Source organism: Aedes aegypti, chromosome 2 (assembly GCF_002204515.2).
Source record: "Aedes aegypti strain LVP_AGWG chromosome 2, AaegL5.0 Primary Assembly, whole genome shotgun sequence".
NCBI classification, from domain to species: domain Eukaryota; kingdom Metazoa; phylum Arthropoda; class Insecta; order Diptera; family Culicidae; genus Aedes; species Aedes aegypti.
The window spans coordinates 268,255,608-268,271,411 of NC_035108.1; the positions used below are offsets into that span (position 1 = coordinate 268,255,608).

The window sequence follows — 15,804 nt, forward strand, 5'->3', positions numbered from 1 at the left end:
CGAATTAAAAGGACGCTTCTTTCAGTAACTACAAGATCAACCGTACTATCAGTAGCAGTAGCAGCTTTAAGCTGAAATCAGCAAAACTTAGTAAAAATTCAGTGGTTTCTCATTCATCCGGATTAACAATTCAGTACAACTTCATTAACTGACCGGAATTCTGGTGACTAATGTCTCACTGGGAAAGTGAGTCTAAGCTACAGAACAAATAAACTAATTTGCTACTGCTGGCTAATTTTCTTTAATTCATATAAACTTACATTACTAATCGAGTGTTCAAAACTGACTGCTAACTCGACAAATTCACTGACTGTAGGACACTTAATTGAAAGCTTTGAGGAGTGAATCTACTTGAATACTGTGTCTGATATAAAGCAATAAATTCTCAAATCTCACTGAATGCGCAAACTCTTTAATTTAAGCGAATCAGTGACATGTCCAAGGAGTGGATTCTATTGTTCCCCGTACGATAGCAAGGTTGCCACTACATTTTGAAAACTGGCTGGCAAATTAAAATAAAAAGTCTGGCAAAATCTTGCAAACACCATTGTTTAGGAATGCTAGAAACTAAAGCTGGTGGTTTTAAAATACATCAAGCTGTATTAGAAAACATATAAAACTTTATATGGCATGGCAGAATAATGATAATCACATATACAAAACTATGTTTTCATCATTTCAATCATTTCAGCTATGGTAATATTCAATTCAACATCGATTCTTCATAAGGGCTTATCTGCGTTGATCGATTTCTCTTCATCGTTACTCTTTTTGTATTTGCATTATTGCGGAAAACTGATTCACTTATCAGAACTTGTACAAGAAATATTAAGAATATCTTAAAGTTGATGAAATTATTTGCGATAGAGAGAATCGATGAAAATAAATCGATCATATCAGATAAGACCTTCTTAAGGTTACCTTATGTTTGTAAAAACTTATAGGCAAAACGATAAATTTCCCCAGGCACCTGATTTAGAAAATCAGCCTTGTGTATGAAAATTGTGTTCCAGTAGAGTAATTCTGGACATTTTCAGCTTAGTTCAAATATTAGTGGAACAATATGAAAGGTATTAAAGTTTTGAAAAAATGGATCAAGAATATCAAAATATAAAAAAGTTATGGTGATTTAATTATGTTTGTGAGGTAAAAAAAATGGTGCTGCTCGTAGAGAAGTTTAGTCACTTTGTGTCTCCGTATAACAAAGTTACGGTGCTCCCCTGACTGTAATTATCAGAAAAAAAACTTCCATCAAATCTGTACTCACCAATCGTTTTCAATAGCTAAGCTGCATGCTCGTGGACAACATTAAAAAAAAGTTACGCCTTTTTTGATTGTAGAAATCTACAAATTCAAAGGAAATCTGAGATATCTAAATGGATTTTACCACAAAAAATTGCTTATGATTTCAACTTCTCAGAAAAAAAATATAAAACTTTCAAAAAATAATTTTTACATCAAAATAAATGAAAAAAATCTAGATTTCTAAATATTTTTTCATGTAATTTTTTTTTTCAGATTTTTTAATTTTGTCTGCAAGGTTAAAATCTTAGGCTTTCATTCAATAAAAAAAGATTGGAAATCGGTTGAGCTGTTCGAAATTTATGATTTTTTTTTTCAAATAAAAAATCTATTGCACTGATACCTACAGTGTGTGCCTATGAAAAATGACTGATATTTTATTTTCCAAAAAATATATCTCAAAAACTAAAAAACATACAACGCTGAAAATTTGACAGTAAACGTAAAATTTTCAGAACTTTCAAGAAAAAAATGAGAACAGCAAAACACAAAATAACGTAAATTATTAATTTATTTCATGTAAAAAACAATTTTTGTGAAATTTTATATTTTTTCTGAAAAGTCAAAATCTTTATCTTTCATTTCGTCCAAAAAATTGAAAATCAGTTGAACGGTTCAAAAGTTATAATTTTTTTGTTAAATAAAAAAAAATTGCAAAATCCGGGTTTTCCGGTCACCCTATTTTGGAAATGGACAATTTAATCAAAACACACGTGTATCCTTATTTCGGATTAGGAACAAAATAGCAAATTTTCCCGGAATTCGGTGACCTACCAGATCGGTTTTTCATGGAATAGCTGAATTAGTATAAAATTGTTACCGTTGTAACTCTGGTAAGTTAAGTCATTTGTAAACATTTCTTATTATAACAACGGTAACAGTTATACTAGTTGAAAATTGTTTGACCAATTTTTGAGCGTTTTTGTAGGTTTTTTTAGTGCAATTGCAAAATTTTAATATGGATCATATTGTATTTTTAAGTCAAAAACTTTAATTCAAGATTTCATGAGATTCCTCCAAGGGATTTTTTTTTAAATTCGTCCAGAGGTGCAGAATTACCTCTGGAATCGAGAACTATGTTTTTGTGGCAGGTAAGTCAAGGGAAGTCAAGAAAATGTCCATTACGAAAAGATCCTGGACTGACCGGGAATCGAACCCGGACACCTTCAGCATGGCTTTGCTTTGTAGCCGCGGACTCTTTGGATGTGTAACCAGTACAAACACCAATTTTAAATAGATTATTATTATTATCTTTATTAACCCCTTTAATACCCAACCCCGCCTTTAGACGGGGTACACTTTGGAATTTTGTGTATTGTTTCGTAGCTCGGAAATCAAAATGATTTTATTTTTGGCTTATACCTTGACTCATACCACGCATATAAGAAATTTTTTTTATAAATTTTGAAACTTGTATTTTTTGAAATTGTTTGAAAAATTGCATTCTTATATAACCTACAAATGCCTGGGCTTCATTTAACGTGTAATATATAAAATCGTACCTTTTATATTTTTCTACGATTAACCTATCACAAACGAAGAGCCTGGTGGTATTAAAATCATTTCAAACATGTTTTTCCGTTAGTTACACGGAAAATAAAATACGCTCCGAAAAAAAAATTAAAAATTTAATATTTTTCAAAATACCGTAACAATTCAAATTTTTATTATTGCCAAAAATCAACAATTAGAAAAGGCTTCAAGAAAAATGGAAAAAGCTAGGGATGTTCAAAAATAAAAATTATAAAAATCAAAAACCAAAATTTAAACATTTGCGAATAAAAATAAATAAATGCCCAAAACGTGTTTAGAACGATTTGAGATAACGAAAAATAATACTTAAATCAAAAATAAAAATTTGGGTATTAGAGGGTTAAGGAGATTTTCAACCCTCTGGCAGGTTCATCTCCGTTTAAATAGATTAATAATTATAAGGCATTCCCATTAAAAATGCCTAATAGTTATTAATCAATTTAAAATTAGTGTTTGCAATGGTGACACATTCAAAGAGTCGTTAGTCTAAAATTTTGTTGATCTTCTCATACAAAACTCCACCCAGAAGTTATAAATAATATAAAACCAACTTTAAATCTAATTTTTATGGTATATTTTTTTCCGATAATCACGATAAATATCACAGATTTCCTTTGTACTTTTGAACTCAAAAAATCAAAAGGGCGTAACTTCGAAACGGGCCTATGATTTTTTAATTTTGCTCGGACTTGCAACTTAGCTTTAGAAAACGACTAACGGTTATTCAACGGCTTTTATGGAGCTACTTTGGTTTATAATAGCACTTTATCAGCAGGCAGGGCGAATTGATGTGATGTTTGGTTATTTTTTTATGATAACGGTCAGGGAAGCACCGTAGAGCGGCGAAAGTTGAACAATTCACTTACGTCGTTTTGGTATTCCGAGAACTAAACGTTATAGAAGTGAAAATCAAGTTGGTTCAAAGGGAAAGGTGTTGATTTTCGTTTGCAAAACACGTTTGTTTGTTTACTCTTCTAACTATCGGCTGTTTGAATAAGTTTTCGATTTTTTTTTTCAGAATACATACTTCACAATTCGTAGATGAACGTTATCTAATTTTTTGTTAGTCTTCTACTAACGCTACCGCACTGGATGTTAATTCAGTAGTATTGCGAAACTGATTGTTTGCTCAACAAAATCATTCTTTGTTTTCTGCAACGAAATGGTTTCGTATATTTATTCCGTAGAACATTTTGTACATTTTTCGAAGAATTCGTATATTGTGTTTCAACATACATACGTTCTCAATATAAAATAAATGATTTTCAACAACATAACGCAACATAACAATTTTTATTGTTTTATTATAGAGACTTTCAACCCTGAGCTGGTTCGTCTAAAACATAACAATTTTTTGTTGAAGATTGAACATTATGATGAAGTTGGTTGCCTAAATGCTAAGGAACTGTTTCATTGCCGAAAACAAAGAATGGTTTCATAATTTATTGTTTTATTTTTAACTTTTAATTTTGAAACCGGGAAACCCCTTTTGAATGAATTAATTAACTCATTAGGCGTGGTAAAGACGGATAAATTATGGGTGAAATTATGAAAAAAAATCCACGTGCTCGGCTGGGATTGATTTTATTGGTTTCGTAGGTCTAATAAACGTTTTTATTATATAAAACAGAATATATTTTCAGTGTAGGAGCATTAGAAAAAGGGGCTGACTAAATCGAATCACTGTCTACAAGTTCATTACATAAATAATTTGTCGTCTTTATTAAATTCTGTTCGGGTTTGTTGAACTATTCTGGCAGGTCATGACATTCGCTCAATTTCTCCCCCCAAACCGAGATTTTCACTTGGTTATACCTCACTGTTCACTTGGTTATGCTCTGCTACAAAAAATCAGAAGTTGATCGAAATATTATTCTCTCGTTCCAAATGCAACCGAAACGCTCACTACGAAGGCCGCACAAACCAAAACATCTCGGAATCAGCTGTTTAACGTGACCTGGAACGCGACGGAAGTCCCATTCCGACGCGCATCACATGGACTCGCAAGGCCGAAGATTACACGAATGGAACATAAACAACCCATACCATCGATACGAAAGGCACACAATCCACCCAACCACCCACCGAGAAGATTTCACCACCCCCAAAAACACCTCCTCCGATATCGACGAAAAAAGGCTCACCCGTTTTAACCAATATGGCTGACAGGAGCAACCAGCAGAGGATATTTTTCTTCAGCATCATTTTTCACCAATTGGCGCACTTCTCCACTTTGAATTTATGCAAACTCCAGTAGAGCACTGATCCGTCTACGGAATACACCACATATCACACTGTTGGAACTTTTCAGAACAGCACTTTTGCAAAGTGGCAACTTTTCTGCTTTTCCGCAGCAGAGAGCGTGAAAAACGTGTCCTCCCACTAGCACGGTCAGAACGTATCTCCTGTTCTTGGCTTTTCTCGTCGGCCCTTCTCGCAAAGAATCTTCGAAACACGGGAGCGCAATGACTGCCGTGATTCTCAATGATTACGATGATGACGATGATGCACACAGCCTCTTTTGGTATGTCAAGTCCAGCCAGGACCAACGCAAAAACGAGCAACAGTCAAGGACGAAACGAGATTCGCGCGCGCTAAACAATTCATAGGTATCACATGAGGTCTATCGTTGAGAAAATCGTCGTTGTCGCGTATATCTGCGGCTTCAATTTGTTGCTTCTGCTTATTTTCTAGGCTTTGCAAATGTACACCGGCCGCTTTGGCTATCCGAAAACAACTGATTGAGTGCCAACTGAGAGCATGCTATCAACAACCAGATCATACAGATTCATCATGAAGCTCAACGGGTTTACGCGCAAATTGTTCGTATATTATATCCACGTTCTTTTTGAGGATGTTATAAAAAATATGTATGTTCTCTACAAAAATATTAACTGTGGTACCGTTAACAACGAAATAAAATGAAAATCAATTTAGAATCTGCCGTTCAGAAGATGTGGTATCTTAGCATTCTCTTCGAGAATTTAAAAATGTTCCATCGAAGGAAATTAAAGTTATAGTAACTTGAAAATTAAGACCCTTTTTCAAGGAATATTTACATATTTAAAGAAAAAACTGTGCGAGTTCATTGTGAACTTGATGGTAATGTGATTAGTTTTGGTAAAACGGTAAATGATGCACCGTTTTACTAAAACTAATCAAATAACCATCAAGTTCCTATATTCCGACACTTTCCATATGAAATTTCACTATCCCCTATTTTGTTTTAAGTCAGCTTATAAAAAAAATTGTTTGGTTATATAATGTCAGGTTATGAGGAACTAATCCGAAAAAAAAATCATTCAAATCTGTAAAGAAAGTGTCCATTAATTACGTAGGGTGATGTGCTAATATCCATCGTATTAAGCATTGATCAGTGACAACCTGCAATTTTCCCAGTAGATATTGTAATGAATGGTGCTGCTACAAACTGATGCCAAACAATTCTTTCCCAGAACGGCTATCACATTATGCAATCAGATTTTGATAAATCTTGATTTTTTATTGGAAATAATGCAAAGAAATTATTACTTTCTGTTATTATTACCGTTGCTATCAGATTTCAGATTCATCTCACAACTAATGGCTCCCTGTGATATAGTGATTGGTCAAAATTCAAACACATCAACGCTATAATAAAATGTTTAACAAGATTATTAAGATCTTCGAGGATCTTTCTCCATTCCCACAGCAGGACGAAACATGCTATTTTACCTTAAAATTTATTGGCCCCATTAGAATACTGCATAAACATATAAGCGTAATTACTTTTGACCGGACAAATCCATGACGGCCCACAGTGCAGCGAAAACAGTCACAATCAAAAGATTTTTTTTTGTGTATTAACGACACTTCACACCAGAAGAATGCCAAAAGATGTCGGATCAAAGGAATTGTTTTCTATTCCGAATATCACGCATATCAATGCGTACATGTTTTCTCTCAGTTCGACGGATTGAACTTTGTTAACGTTCTTAATTTTCTGCGGTCGTTGAGGGAATTTCATGAAATTTCTTGAATTATAGAAGTTTTACGGCGTCTGATTGGAATGAAGTCCTTCAGTGAAGAAGAACGAAAGTTTTCCATAAAGTGCCCGGTTAAGTAAGTCACACAGGGGACGGGACAAAATGTGAAACGTAATGTGGCGTGGCTCAGTCGATCGCTAATCAGATTTCTCTCGATTGTATTCGACCATGCGATTCCGGTAATAAAAAATGCAAAGTGGATAATTGAACTGAAGTTATTTATCAAAATACAGTAGTTTTATTGCATTTTTGATGAACAATTTAACGATCCATAACAGCTTTTACAATATTACACTTAGTCAATGAAACTATGTTGCAGGTAAGTTTGAATATCCGCCGTAGTGAAACATTTTAAGCTTGATACGACAAATAATAGCGCTTACGACGAAGTAGAACAAAATCCAACTTTAAAAACGAACACCATTATCAAATATAGTTATTTATGCAACAAGTTGCAAAATGATGATTTTTTCAGCGCGAGTTGTACATTTATCCAACGAGGCTTGCCGAGTTGGATAAATACAACGAGTGCTGAAAAAATCGAGTTTTGCAACGAGTTGCATACAACATTTTTTGCCTATTGGAGGGAAGAACAGGTAAGACAGCACGTACAGTCAGGGATTGAATCCTGAGAAAATTGAGAGAATCTCTCACGTATCGCTCTCTGTAACTATCATAACATGCTGCACATTATGAGAGACTGTTTATCGTATACTGCTACAACTTTGATCAGATTGGGGGGATAGTAGTGCATGACAAAACCCCTCTAAACATGCTCCAAGCCTGGGGGACACTATTGCTATTGGAAGTTCGTGGATTGTTTATAGTGCCAGTAAAGAAAAACACCTATCCCCAACGGTAAACAAGCGAGAAAAATGGATTTTATCATCGCTCTCTCTTTGGGGCTCTCGCTCGCTGCTTCCATTTATCAGACTTGTTACACCTTGCGATACAATGACGATCGTGGACCGCAACAGATGGGATGTTTTTCTTTGCTTGCTTTGATCGTACTTCATACTCAAATGAGAGCGAATTCTGCAATGCCTGCGTACAGTAGCTGACTACAAATGCTGGACGATCCGATCCCACATCAGAATCGCCAGCCTGAGTCGGAACTAGATCGCACAGCGGATATAGACTCGAATGAAGTGACACGCCGTGTGAACCAAATGGAAAGTCACTTCGTTCGAGTCGAGAATTATTACCTCACTGTACGACACCGACAATTCTCACCTCACGCCAATCGTACAAGATACCCAAGAATCTGATGCAATTATGCTTATGCTGTGCGGCATGCAAGGCGAGACAAGTTGGTGAGGTATCGACTCGCTCCTATTTGATTATTCTCCTCACGTCACACGTGGTGAGAACTCGTCTCGACTCACTCGCGCAGAATAAGCACAAATGGCATGGAGAGACTGGTTGACGCCTACCAAAACAGTACTGAAAAGTGCTACTTTTCAGCACCGAAAAGAGTGCTGAAAAGTAGCACTTTTCAGCACTGTTTGTTTCGGCAGGAAAAGTAGGCCGTTATGTTGATCAACTTCTCAATGAAAAGTTGATTGATTTGCAACGGAATTGCAAAAAACCATTTTTCGCTTCACTGACAGCCATTGTAGAGCGTCTAACAAAAAAAAAGGAGTAAGTGAGTCTATCACATCTTAAAATCAAGCGCATAATTTTATTTTACATTTATAATTTTATTTTGCAAACGTTCTAATCTCTTTATTTCCTCATTAGCCAAAACCAATATGGAAGGGCAAACATCCAGGTGAGGAGAGATGATTGATTTGTACAACAATATTTTACTAGCAATGATTAATTCGTTTTTTAATCGACAAAGAATACCGTACTTCTTGGTTATTTTCTTGATGACATTGTTAATACAGGGGATAGGCAAAATTTTGCCCAAATTCAAATGCTTAAAACTTTATGGAAAATGAATGAAATTGGATGCATCTGGAAGCAGTCGACGGCAAATTTGGTCCAGTTTTAGGAACTTCCTTGGCCATGCATATTGGCCACTGGACACCGGAGATGTTCCGGATTTTCTGAGGTCATGTCCAAATGTCATTTTTTCTGTTGCTTGTATTTTTGTGCGGTGTAAAGTTAGATAGATGTTTGCAATTTTCCTAGAAACTAGAACTAATAGGAAGTTGAATGCCACCGGACGCATTAAGATTGGTTGGAAATCTTCAGAAATATGACCATTTCCGTAAAACTGGTTCCGGAAAGCATGGTCAGTCATGTTTGTATTTTCAATCATGTAAATATTATCCGGAGCTATATCCAAGCGGACACCAACCTTAAAAATGATGTTTCCTGCAGCGTATTCAGAACCATTAGATGCACAGACCACTCTATAGAACGTTCCAGGTGCCCTGGGGGAAGAGGTCAATTAGGAACATATCCGGAACCATATCAATATGGGCATCAAACTTCATTATTTTCAAAGGTTATGCTTTCCGAAGCATTTCCAGCATCACCGGCTGCCATAACCACTTTATAGTAGGTTCCAGGTGCCCCGGGGGATGTGGCCAATTCGGAACATGTCGATTAACAAAATAGGCCCCTTAATTTCTTGAACGCGATCAATTGCCTTATTTTCAATTTCAGCAGAGACTAGTTCATTAATGCGATTCCGCAAAATTATCATGAATTTTGTTTTACTTATGTTCAATTTCAATTGTTTAAACTTCAACCATTCAAGTTTGAAACGGCTTGATCTAATTGTTCAGCTGCAATAAATAACACGGTGTCAAGCAGGTTAATATCACAAAATAGTAAAACTCGTCTCATGTCATTCTTTAATGCACATAATAAATAAAATGGGCCCTAATACACTTTCCTGTGGTACATTAAGGATACTTTCCATGGGACTGGAAAATATTATAAAAAACTGTCCGTTGAGCTCTCCCACACAAATAGCTTTTGAAACAATGTTTGTAAAACCATTTCAAAAATTGAAAAAAATCTGGAATTTCGATAGTCACCCTCTAGGCATTCTTATGGTGAGGATATTACTTGGTCAAATTTTCGTACAATTTGGTTGAGATTACGAGGTGAAGTCTTTCCAGAATAGCAACTGCTCCGTCATGCACCCCGGAGTTTGAGGCTGTAGTGTCATAACTTATGTATTTAATGCTGTTTGTTATTCATTTGAACATCTATCAAGCAAATTTAGTGCTTTTGTGCTCCAAGGAATCATTTTGCGTTTTTTTTTTTTGGCATAGGTCCAACATAATCCTTGTCAGCGTTACAACTAAACTCGGCATCGCTTGGATTCTCCTCTTCAACTTCTCCTTGTTGCTCTTGTTTTATGTCCGCTTTATTGTTAACTGAAAAAAATACGGAGTGAACTAACTAATTACAATACAACTGTTTGTGTCTCTAATTACCGTTTTCGGTTTGTAATTGATGGCTTGGCGTTTGATGAGCTATGTAAAAAACTATTTTCATTTTACAATTCCAGCGGCGACGCATTGCTTCGTAACATTTTTCCGTTTTCTTAAAGTTCTTTTGAAAAGTCTTGATAGAGTTAGCGAATTTTTTGTTGGATTCTCCAGGTCCGCTTAACTTGCAAATTATTCAAGGCATAAAATTCTATTTAATTGGCGGCCACTATCCTACTAGCTTCTATCATGGTTCTCTTCTCCTTTCTGTGCACGTAAAATAAAACATGGAGCACTCGCCTGAATGTGGGCAGCGATTTCCTTACAAAATATTGCTTTACTACACCGATTCCAGGAATAATTGGAAGCTTCATTTTATTCTGTTCCATCATATTCTGTTGCAACAACTGTCAATTATGGTTTTCAATGGATTCTTTGATCACCCAAATAAAAAAAAAATCATATGCTCTGTAGTAGAACTGTCAACCATACCCGAGTAGAAGGAAATAACTACTGAATACTAAATTGAGGTAAAGTAAAAGGTAAAATACCTCAAATAATACCTTATGCATATTCTACAAATACCAAGCTGATAACTAGATCAGGTATTGTACAGTCGACTCTCCACATCTCGATGTTCTACATCTCGATATCTCTCCCTCCCTATGTCGATGATTGCTACGGTCCCTTCATTCTGTATACGATTTCGCGCTCCATATTTCGATATCCTCCTTATCTCGATGTGTTCCTGTTGATTGTTTGTTCCCAATTTTCTCTCCATATGTCGATATGAACATTATTAAAGGTTACTAGACCAGATTTAAATGATTCAGAACAATTTGGAAACTCGAAATGAAGTTTATTTGTTTATTATTTTCCTAGTAACGGAGTGATTTTCAATTTAATTAATGTTCTTTGTCTCGATCTCTCCCTATCTCGATGGTCCCTTCGATATCGAGATGTGGAGAGGCGACTGTAATACCTAAATAATGCTTGATGGATTTTCATATAAAAGTGAACATTTTCAATACCTCCAGCAGTCCTCAATAGCTATCGAATACCAAAATGAAGTATTTTTAATTGTTTTAAACATTTTTTTTTTTTTCAAATATCATTATAATACCAAAATGAGGTATTGACAACTGAACAATACCTAATTATGGTATGATACCAAAATATGGTATGCATAAGTTATTGCGAGTTATTCTTTCCTCCTCGGGTAAGATTATAAATCCTCAGTTCTACCATCTGAGCTATCTAAGGCATGTCAATTGCTAATTTTCCTTCGATTGCTTTTTCGCGCCGCTGGCAGTAATGGGTCACTGAACAAAAACCTTCCCCTCTCTTTCACTCTTACTTGAATTTTGTAAACAACAAGAACAGTAAACGTCAAAATTCCATACAAAATCGAAACAGAGCAGAGGCCTATAATCAATCATGATTAGAAAGCAAAGCTACTACGTTTGATTAATTTGCTTGTCAACAATAGTCTCATGCCAGTGCTGGATTTTTTTTATTTTATAGTTTTTCCAGTCTTGATAGATTAGTTACTCAAATGTCAAATGTAATCCACGGAGTAGTTTGATTATAATTTGACAATGATTTATGAAGTATTTGACATTTTCGTAGAACAAAACCATAATCATATGTGCATTTTTATGGGTACAAACAATGTTTATATGAGTTGGAGTTCGAGTTATTGAAGGTTTTATATAAAATTTTGCACCTCTTTGAAACTAAAAATCATTAGGTTGCGCACATTTCCGCAGTCTGAAACACGCTCATCCAATGGTTTAAAACTCGAGAGGGATTCGCGATAGGGGCCTATCTGACAAATCAATAACAATGAGAAAATAACCAATGAAATTTTCATGTGCAATTTTTAATCCCAATTGGAGAAAATATACTCCAACTTTAACTATTTCACTTTAATACACATTTCATAAACCTAGTTTCAAAATCGTCATCAATACCACACACATCTCCTTCAATTTTCCTAGCTATTTCGTAATAAAAAATATTATAAGGTTTCGCCTTAAACGCACTCAAGAATACCAGTATCGCATAATGTTATGAGCCTGTAATCGATATTATTTTCAGTGTCGCCTATTACTTTTGCGCCGTGTTTTCATTCTGGTTTTAATTAAGCCCGCCATGTACGTCTTGTTTATTTTTTGTTTGCAGTGTCGCCGTTTACTCTCGCCGTGTTTTGATTTAGATTTCAGATGCGCCCATCACTTTGATAAACAAAAACACAGGCGTAATCAATACAGTGTGTGGTTTTGCATGAGGTGAAGTTTCGTCTTCTACAAATTTGCGTTTTTTGAATAGTTAAATTATCGAAAGGGGAAAAGTTCAAGTGCAGTGAATAGACAATCAAGCTACAATTTCATCGCTATATTTTCTTAAATTGTGTACATTTTGTCAGTTTCGCCTAATTCGCGAATCTTTCTAGAACTATAATACTAGGAAATGCAGAGAAATCCACTTTTAGCCTGCTTTAGCCTGACGGTCAAAAGAACGTCTGAAAAAATGTTTACTTACATGCATATATAATTTACACCTATTCACTATACCCTATATTGGCTTAACTTAATTTTATGCAATCGAATCAACAATGTAATCAATCAACACAGATCGGCATAATCTGTTCAGACGTGTTTATCACAGACAAACAGACAAAATATCCTGCGCACTTTTCGTCGTTCATCTGTCTAACATTAGTTGCACATATGAAAAAGGTGGTCAATTAGGGATTCGGGTTCCGACTACTTTAGATGAATACCGATTCCACGGTACTACATCAATCATCAGTATCTATGGTACCAGTAAAATACCGATAATGAAATTTTTACCACTAAACCAATAAAAAAATACTATAGCTCTCGTGTTGTTCATAAGAAATCCCCACATACTGGTTCTATTATAGAAATAATTATTAATAATCGCCAATTTTGTACAAATTTTACACAAGCATAGATGACCGTACAATTCGTAGTTTCTACTCCGTGATTGACCAGAACAATCGAAGTAGCACAGAGATTTAATGAATAGGGCTCGGGATTACCTTACCATTCTCAATGTGCACAAATCGAGAGCTCATTATTTAAAAGTCAATAACGGCGCCGGCCACGTCAATACGGTCATCGGGGAAGGAAAGGAATGTTACTAGAGACCGAGAACACCTCTGCATCTCCACAGTTGTCATGGTGAGGATATTGGGTTAATGGGATAACGGTACAGATCTGGGAGTAACCAATGTTTGGTGATGCGATCCATGATATAATCATGCCTAACCTGATTCGCGATATTATTCGATAGTCGCATGCACGCCGAACAAGTGTCCACTCGCCACCGCAAGCGACGCAATCAATAGATCAAACACTACTAACGATCCGCGGCGCATTTTCATTTCCCTACGCGAACGACGCGCGACATGTTTGATCCTGCCCTCAAGGTCGAAGGATCAAACACTACTCATTGTAAAAATCTTACATAGGATTATAAGTATTTTAACATTGTCAGGAATTTTACAAAATTCGTACTGAACTTTATGATAATTATAACATTGTGGAGTACTTTGGTAGAAACTGACTGTTCATGTTTGTGTTATGTATAATTAGTTCATGTTAGTATATTCATGAAGACAACATTATGTCAGATGGATTATTTGAAATACAATACAATTGAAAATCCTGGCCATACAAACAATCTATAAAATCTTGTTGAAGATCCTGTGTGAATTCTGCCCATGGTATCCGTGTTCACAGTTCTCTTCATGATTTTTCAAAAAAATCTTGTCTATTTTTATTGATCCTGCCAAGGATTTTGCGTGAACTACTCTCAGGTGCAGGTGAAATCTATTTCCAGGATTCTGTCAGAATATTATCCTGTGATTCAGTGAAATCATGTTTTGAAATGTAGTGTTTTGGTGACGACTTTTGTCCAGATATCATTTATCGAACGTTAAAGTGGTCATTGTAAAAAAATATAATACTAACAACATTTATTTAATGAACTTGCTTATCTTGTATTGAATCTACAATCAAGCCAGGTTTATGTGCAGAACAATTTTACTCGTTACCATGTGGGAACTCTGAAAACATCTTCTATCGAAGACACCTTACAATATACCACGAAGTAACAGCCCTTCCGTATATTAAAAGTATTTGAGATTGACATTGAGTTTTCCGTATATCAGTCCTTTTCAATTGAATTGACCATCTTCATTTCATCCCAGAAGGGCACATTTCAATTACTCTCAAACAATTTCTCTAGTGCATAAAGTAGGAGAAACTTCTGAGAACAGCGTAACGCTATCGCACAAATCACATCTCACAAAAAAGAAAACAAACACAGCGGAAAATTGCCGTCTGCACATAATTTAAATTTAGATTTATATGATATTGTTTTACCCACTATTTTTGACATCGTTAGAGATTTGTGTCTGCTCCTACACCAGCCATAATGTCTCGGCAACCGCGTGCGACAAAACACGACAACGACATCGGATAATAGCGCTGAAAAATGTAGATTGCCTACCATTATGCCCATAGTCGCATAGTTGATGTAAGCGCCATATAATAATTTTAAGCGTGCTTCGTTTCGGTCTTTCAAAAATTTGTTAATAAAGGTTTATTTTTTTAAAATGATTGTAGGTAAGATTCAAAACCTATGCAAGATCTGTTTTCTATTTTGATGGATCATATTATTGCAGAAAAATGTTGAAAATGTAAATGGCGTTTATGTCAACTCTTCGGTCAAAGGATGCATCCATGACAATATCGGTAGATCGTACAAAAACGTAGTAGGGTAAAAGCACCGATTTTGGCCTGCCTAAGAGAAAATGTCAATATAAATTAATTGGGAAGCCGTATTTATACTACAAATATGTCAAATGAAAGCTTTCAATCCATATTATGTGTGTAAAATATCAAAACTTAGCTATAATCATGTTTTTGCTTTGAAAATCCCGTTGGTCAATATAGGCCAACGGAACCAGTTTCGGCCAGAGATTTAACTTCGGTTCCTAAATTGGCCAATCGCATTGATTTCTCATGAGAGTGGCCAAATTAGGAGTGCCCTGGCCAAATTAGGTGTATGGGGGTTAAAATTATAAGGAAAATGAATTGTTTTCTTTATGTTTTGAATCAATCTGGACGAGTAAATGAATGTAGCTCTACCATGTGAAAGTGATCTACTGAACACAAATGGTTTCATGCTGATTGGCTATGTAAAACAATGGCTAGAACTGGCGTATGGCCAAAACCGGTGCTTCTACCCTATACCAGAGGTGCGCGAAGATACGATATGTCGGTTGAATGTTGCTTACACAGAAAGTGTGGCCACGGTTAGAGATGGCAAACGTAGTTCCGAAGTCAATTTTGGACTAGGCCAGGATGTGACTACAGAAATTGCTTTAATAGTTGTTAGTTGCATTTCAGCATCGATATATGTAGTTAAAAAAATAGTAGTTTACGGAACAAGTTGCAGAATGATGATTTTTACAGCACGAGTCATAAATTTATCCTACGAGGCTAGTCGAGTAGGAT

General features: G+C 35.5%; 1 protein-coding gene across 1 annotated transcript in view; it reads right to left on the reverse strand.

Annotated features, from left to right (window-relative positions):
• Nucleotides 1–5,562, reverse strand: part of LOC5571729 (sushi, von Willebrand factor type A, EGF and pentraxin domain-containing protein 1) — a 102,481-nt gene extending 96,919 nt beyond the window's left edge. The window contains exon 1 of the mRNA XM_021845031.1: nt 4,980–5,562. Within this exon, the coding sequence (XP_021700723.1) occupies nt 4,980–5,040 (61 nt within the window). The 5' untranslated portion in view covers nt 5,041–5,562. The remainder of the gene's footprint in view (nt 1–4,979) is intronic.
• Between the last annotated feature and the right edge of the window lie 10,242 nt (nt 5,563–15,804).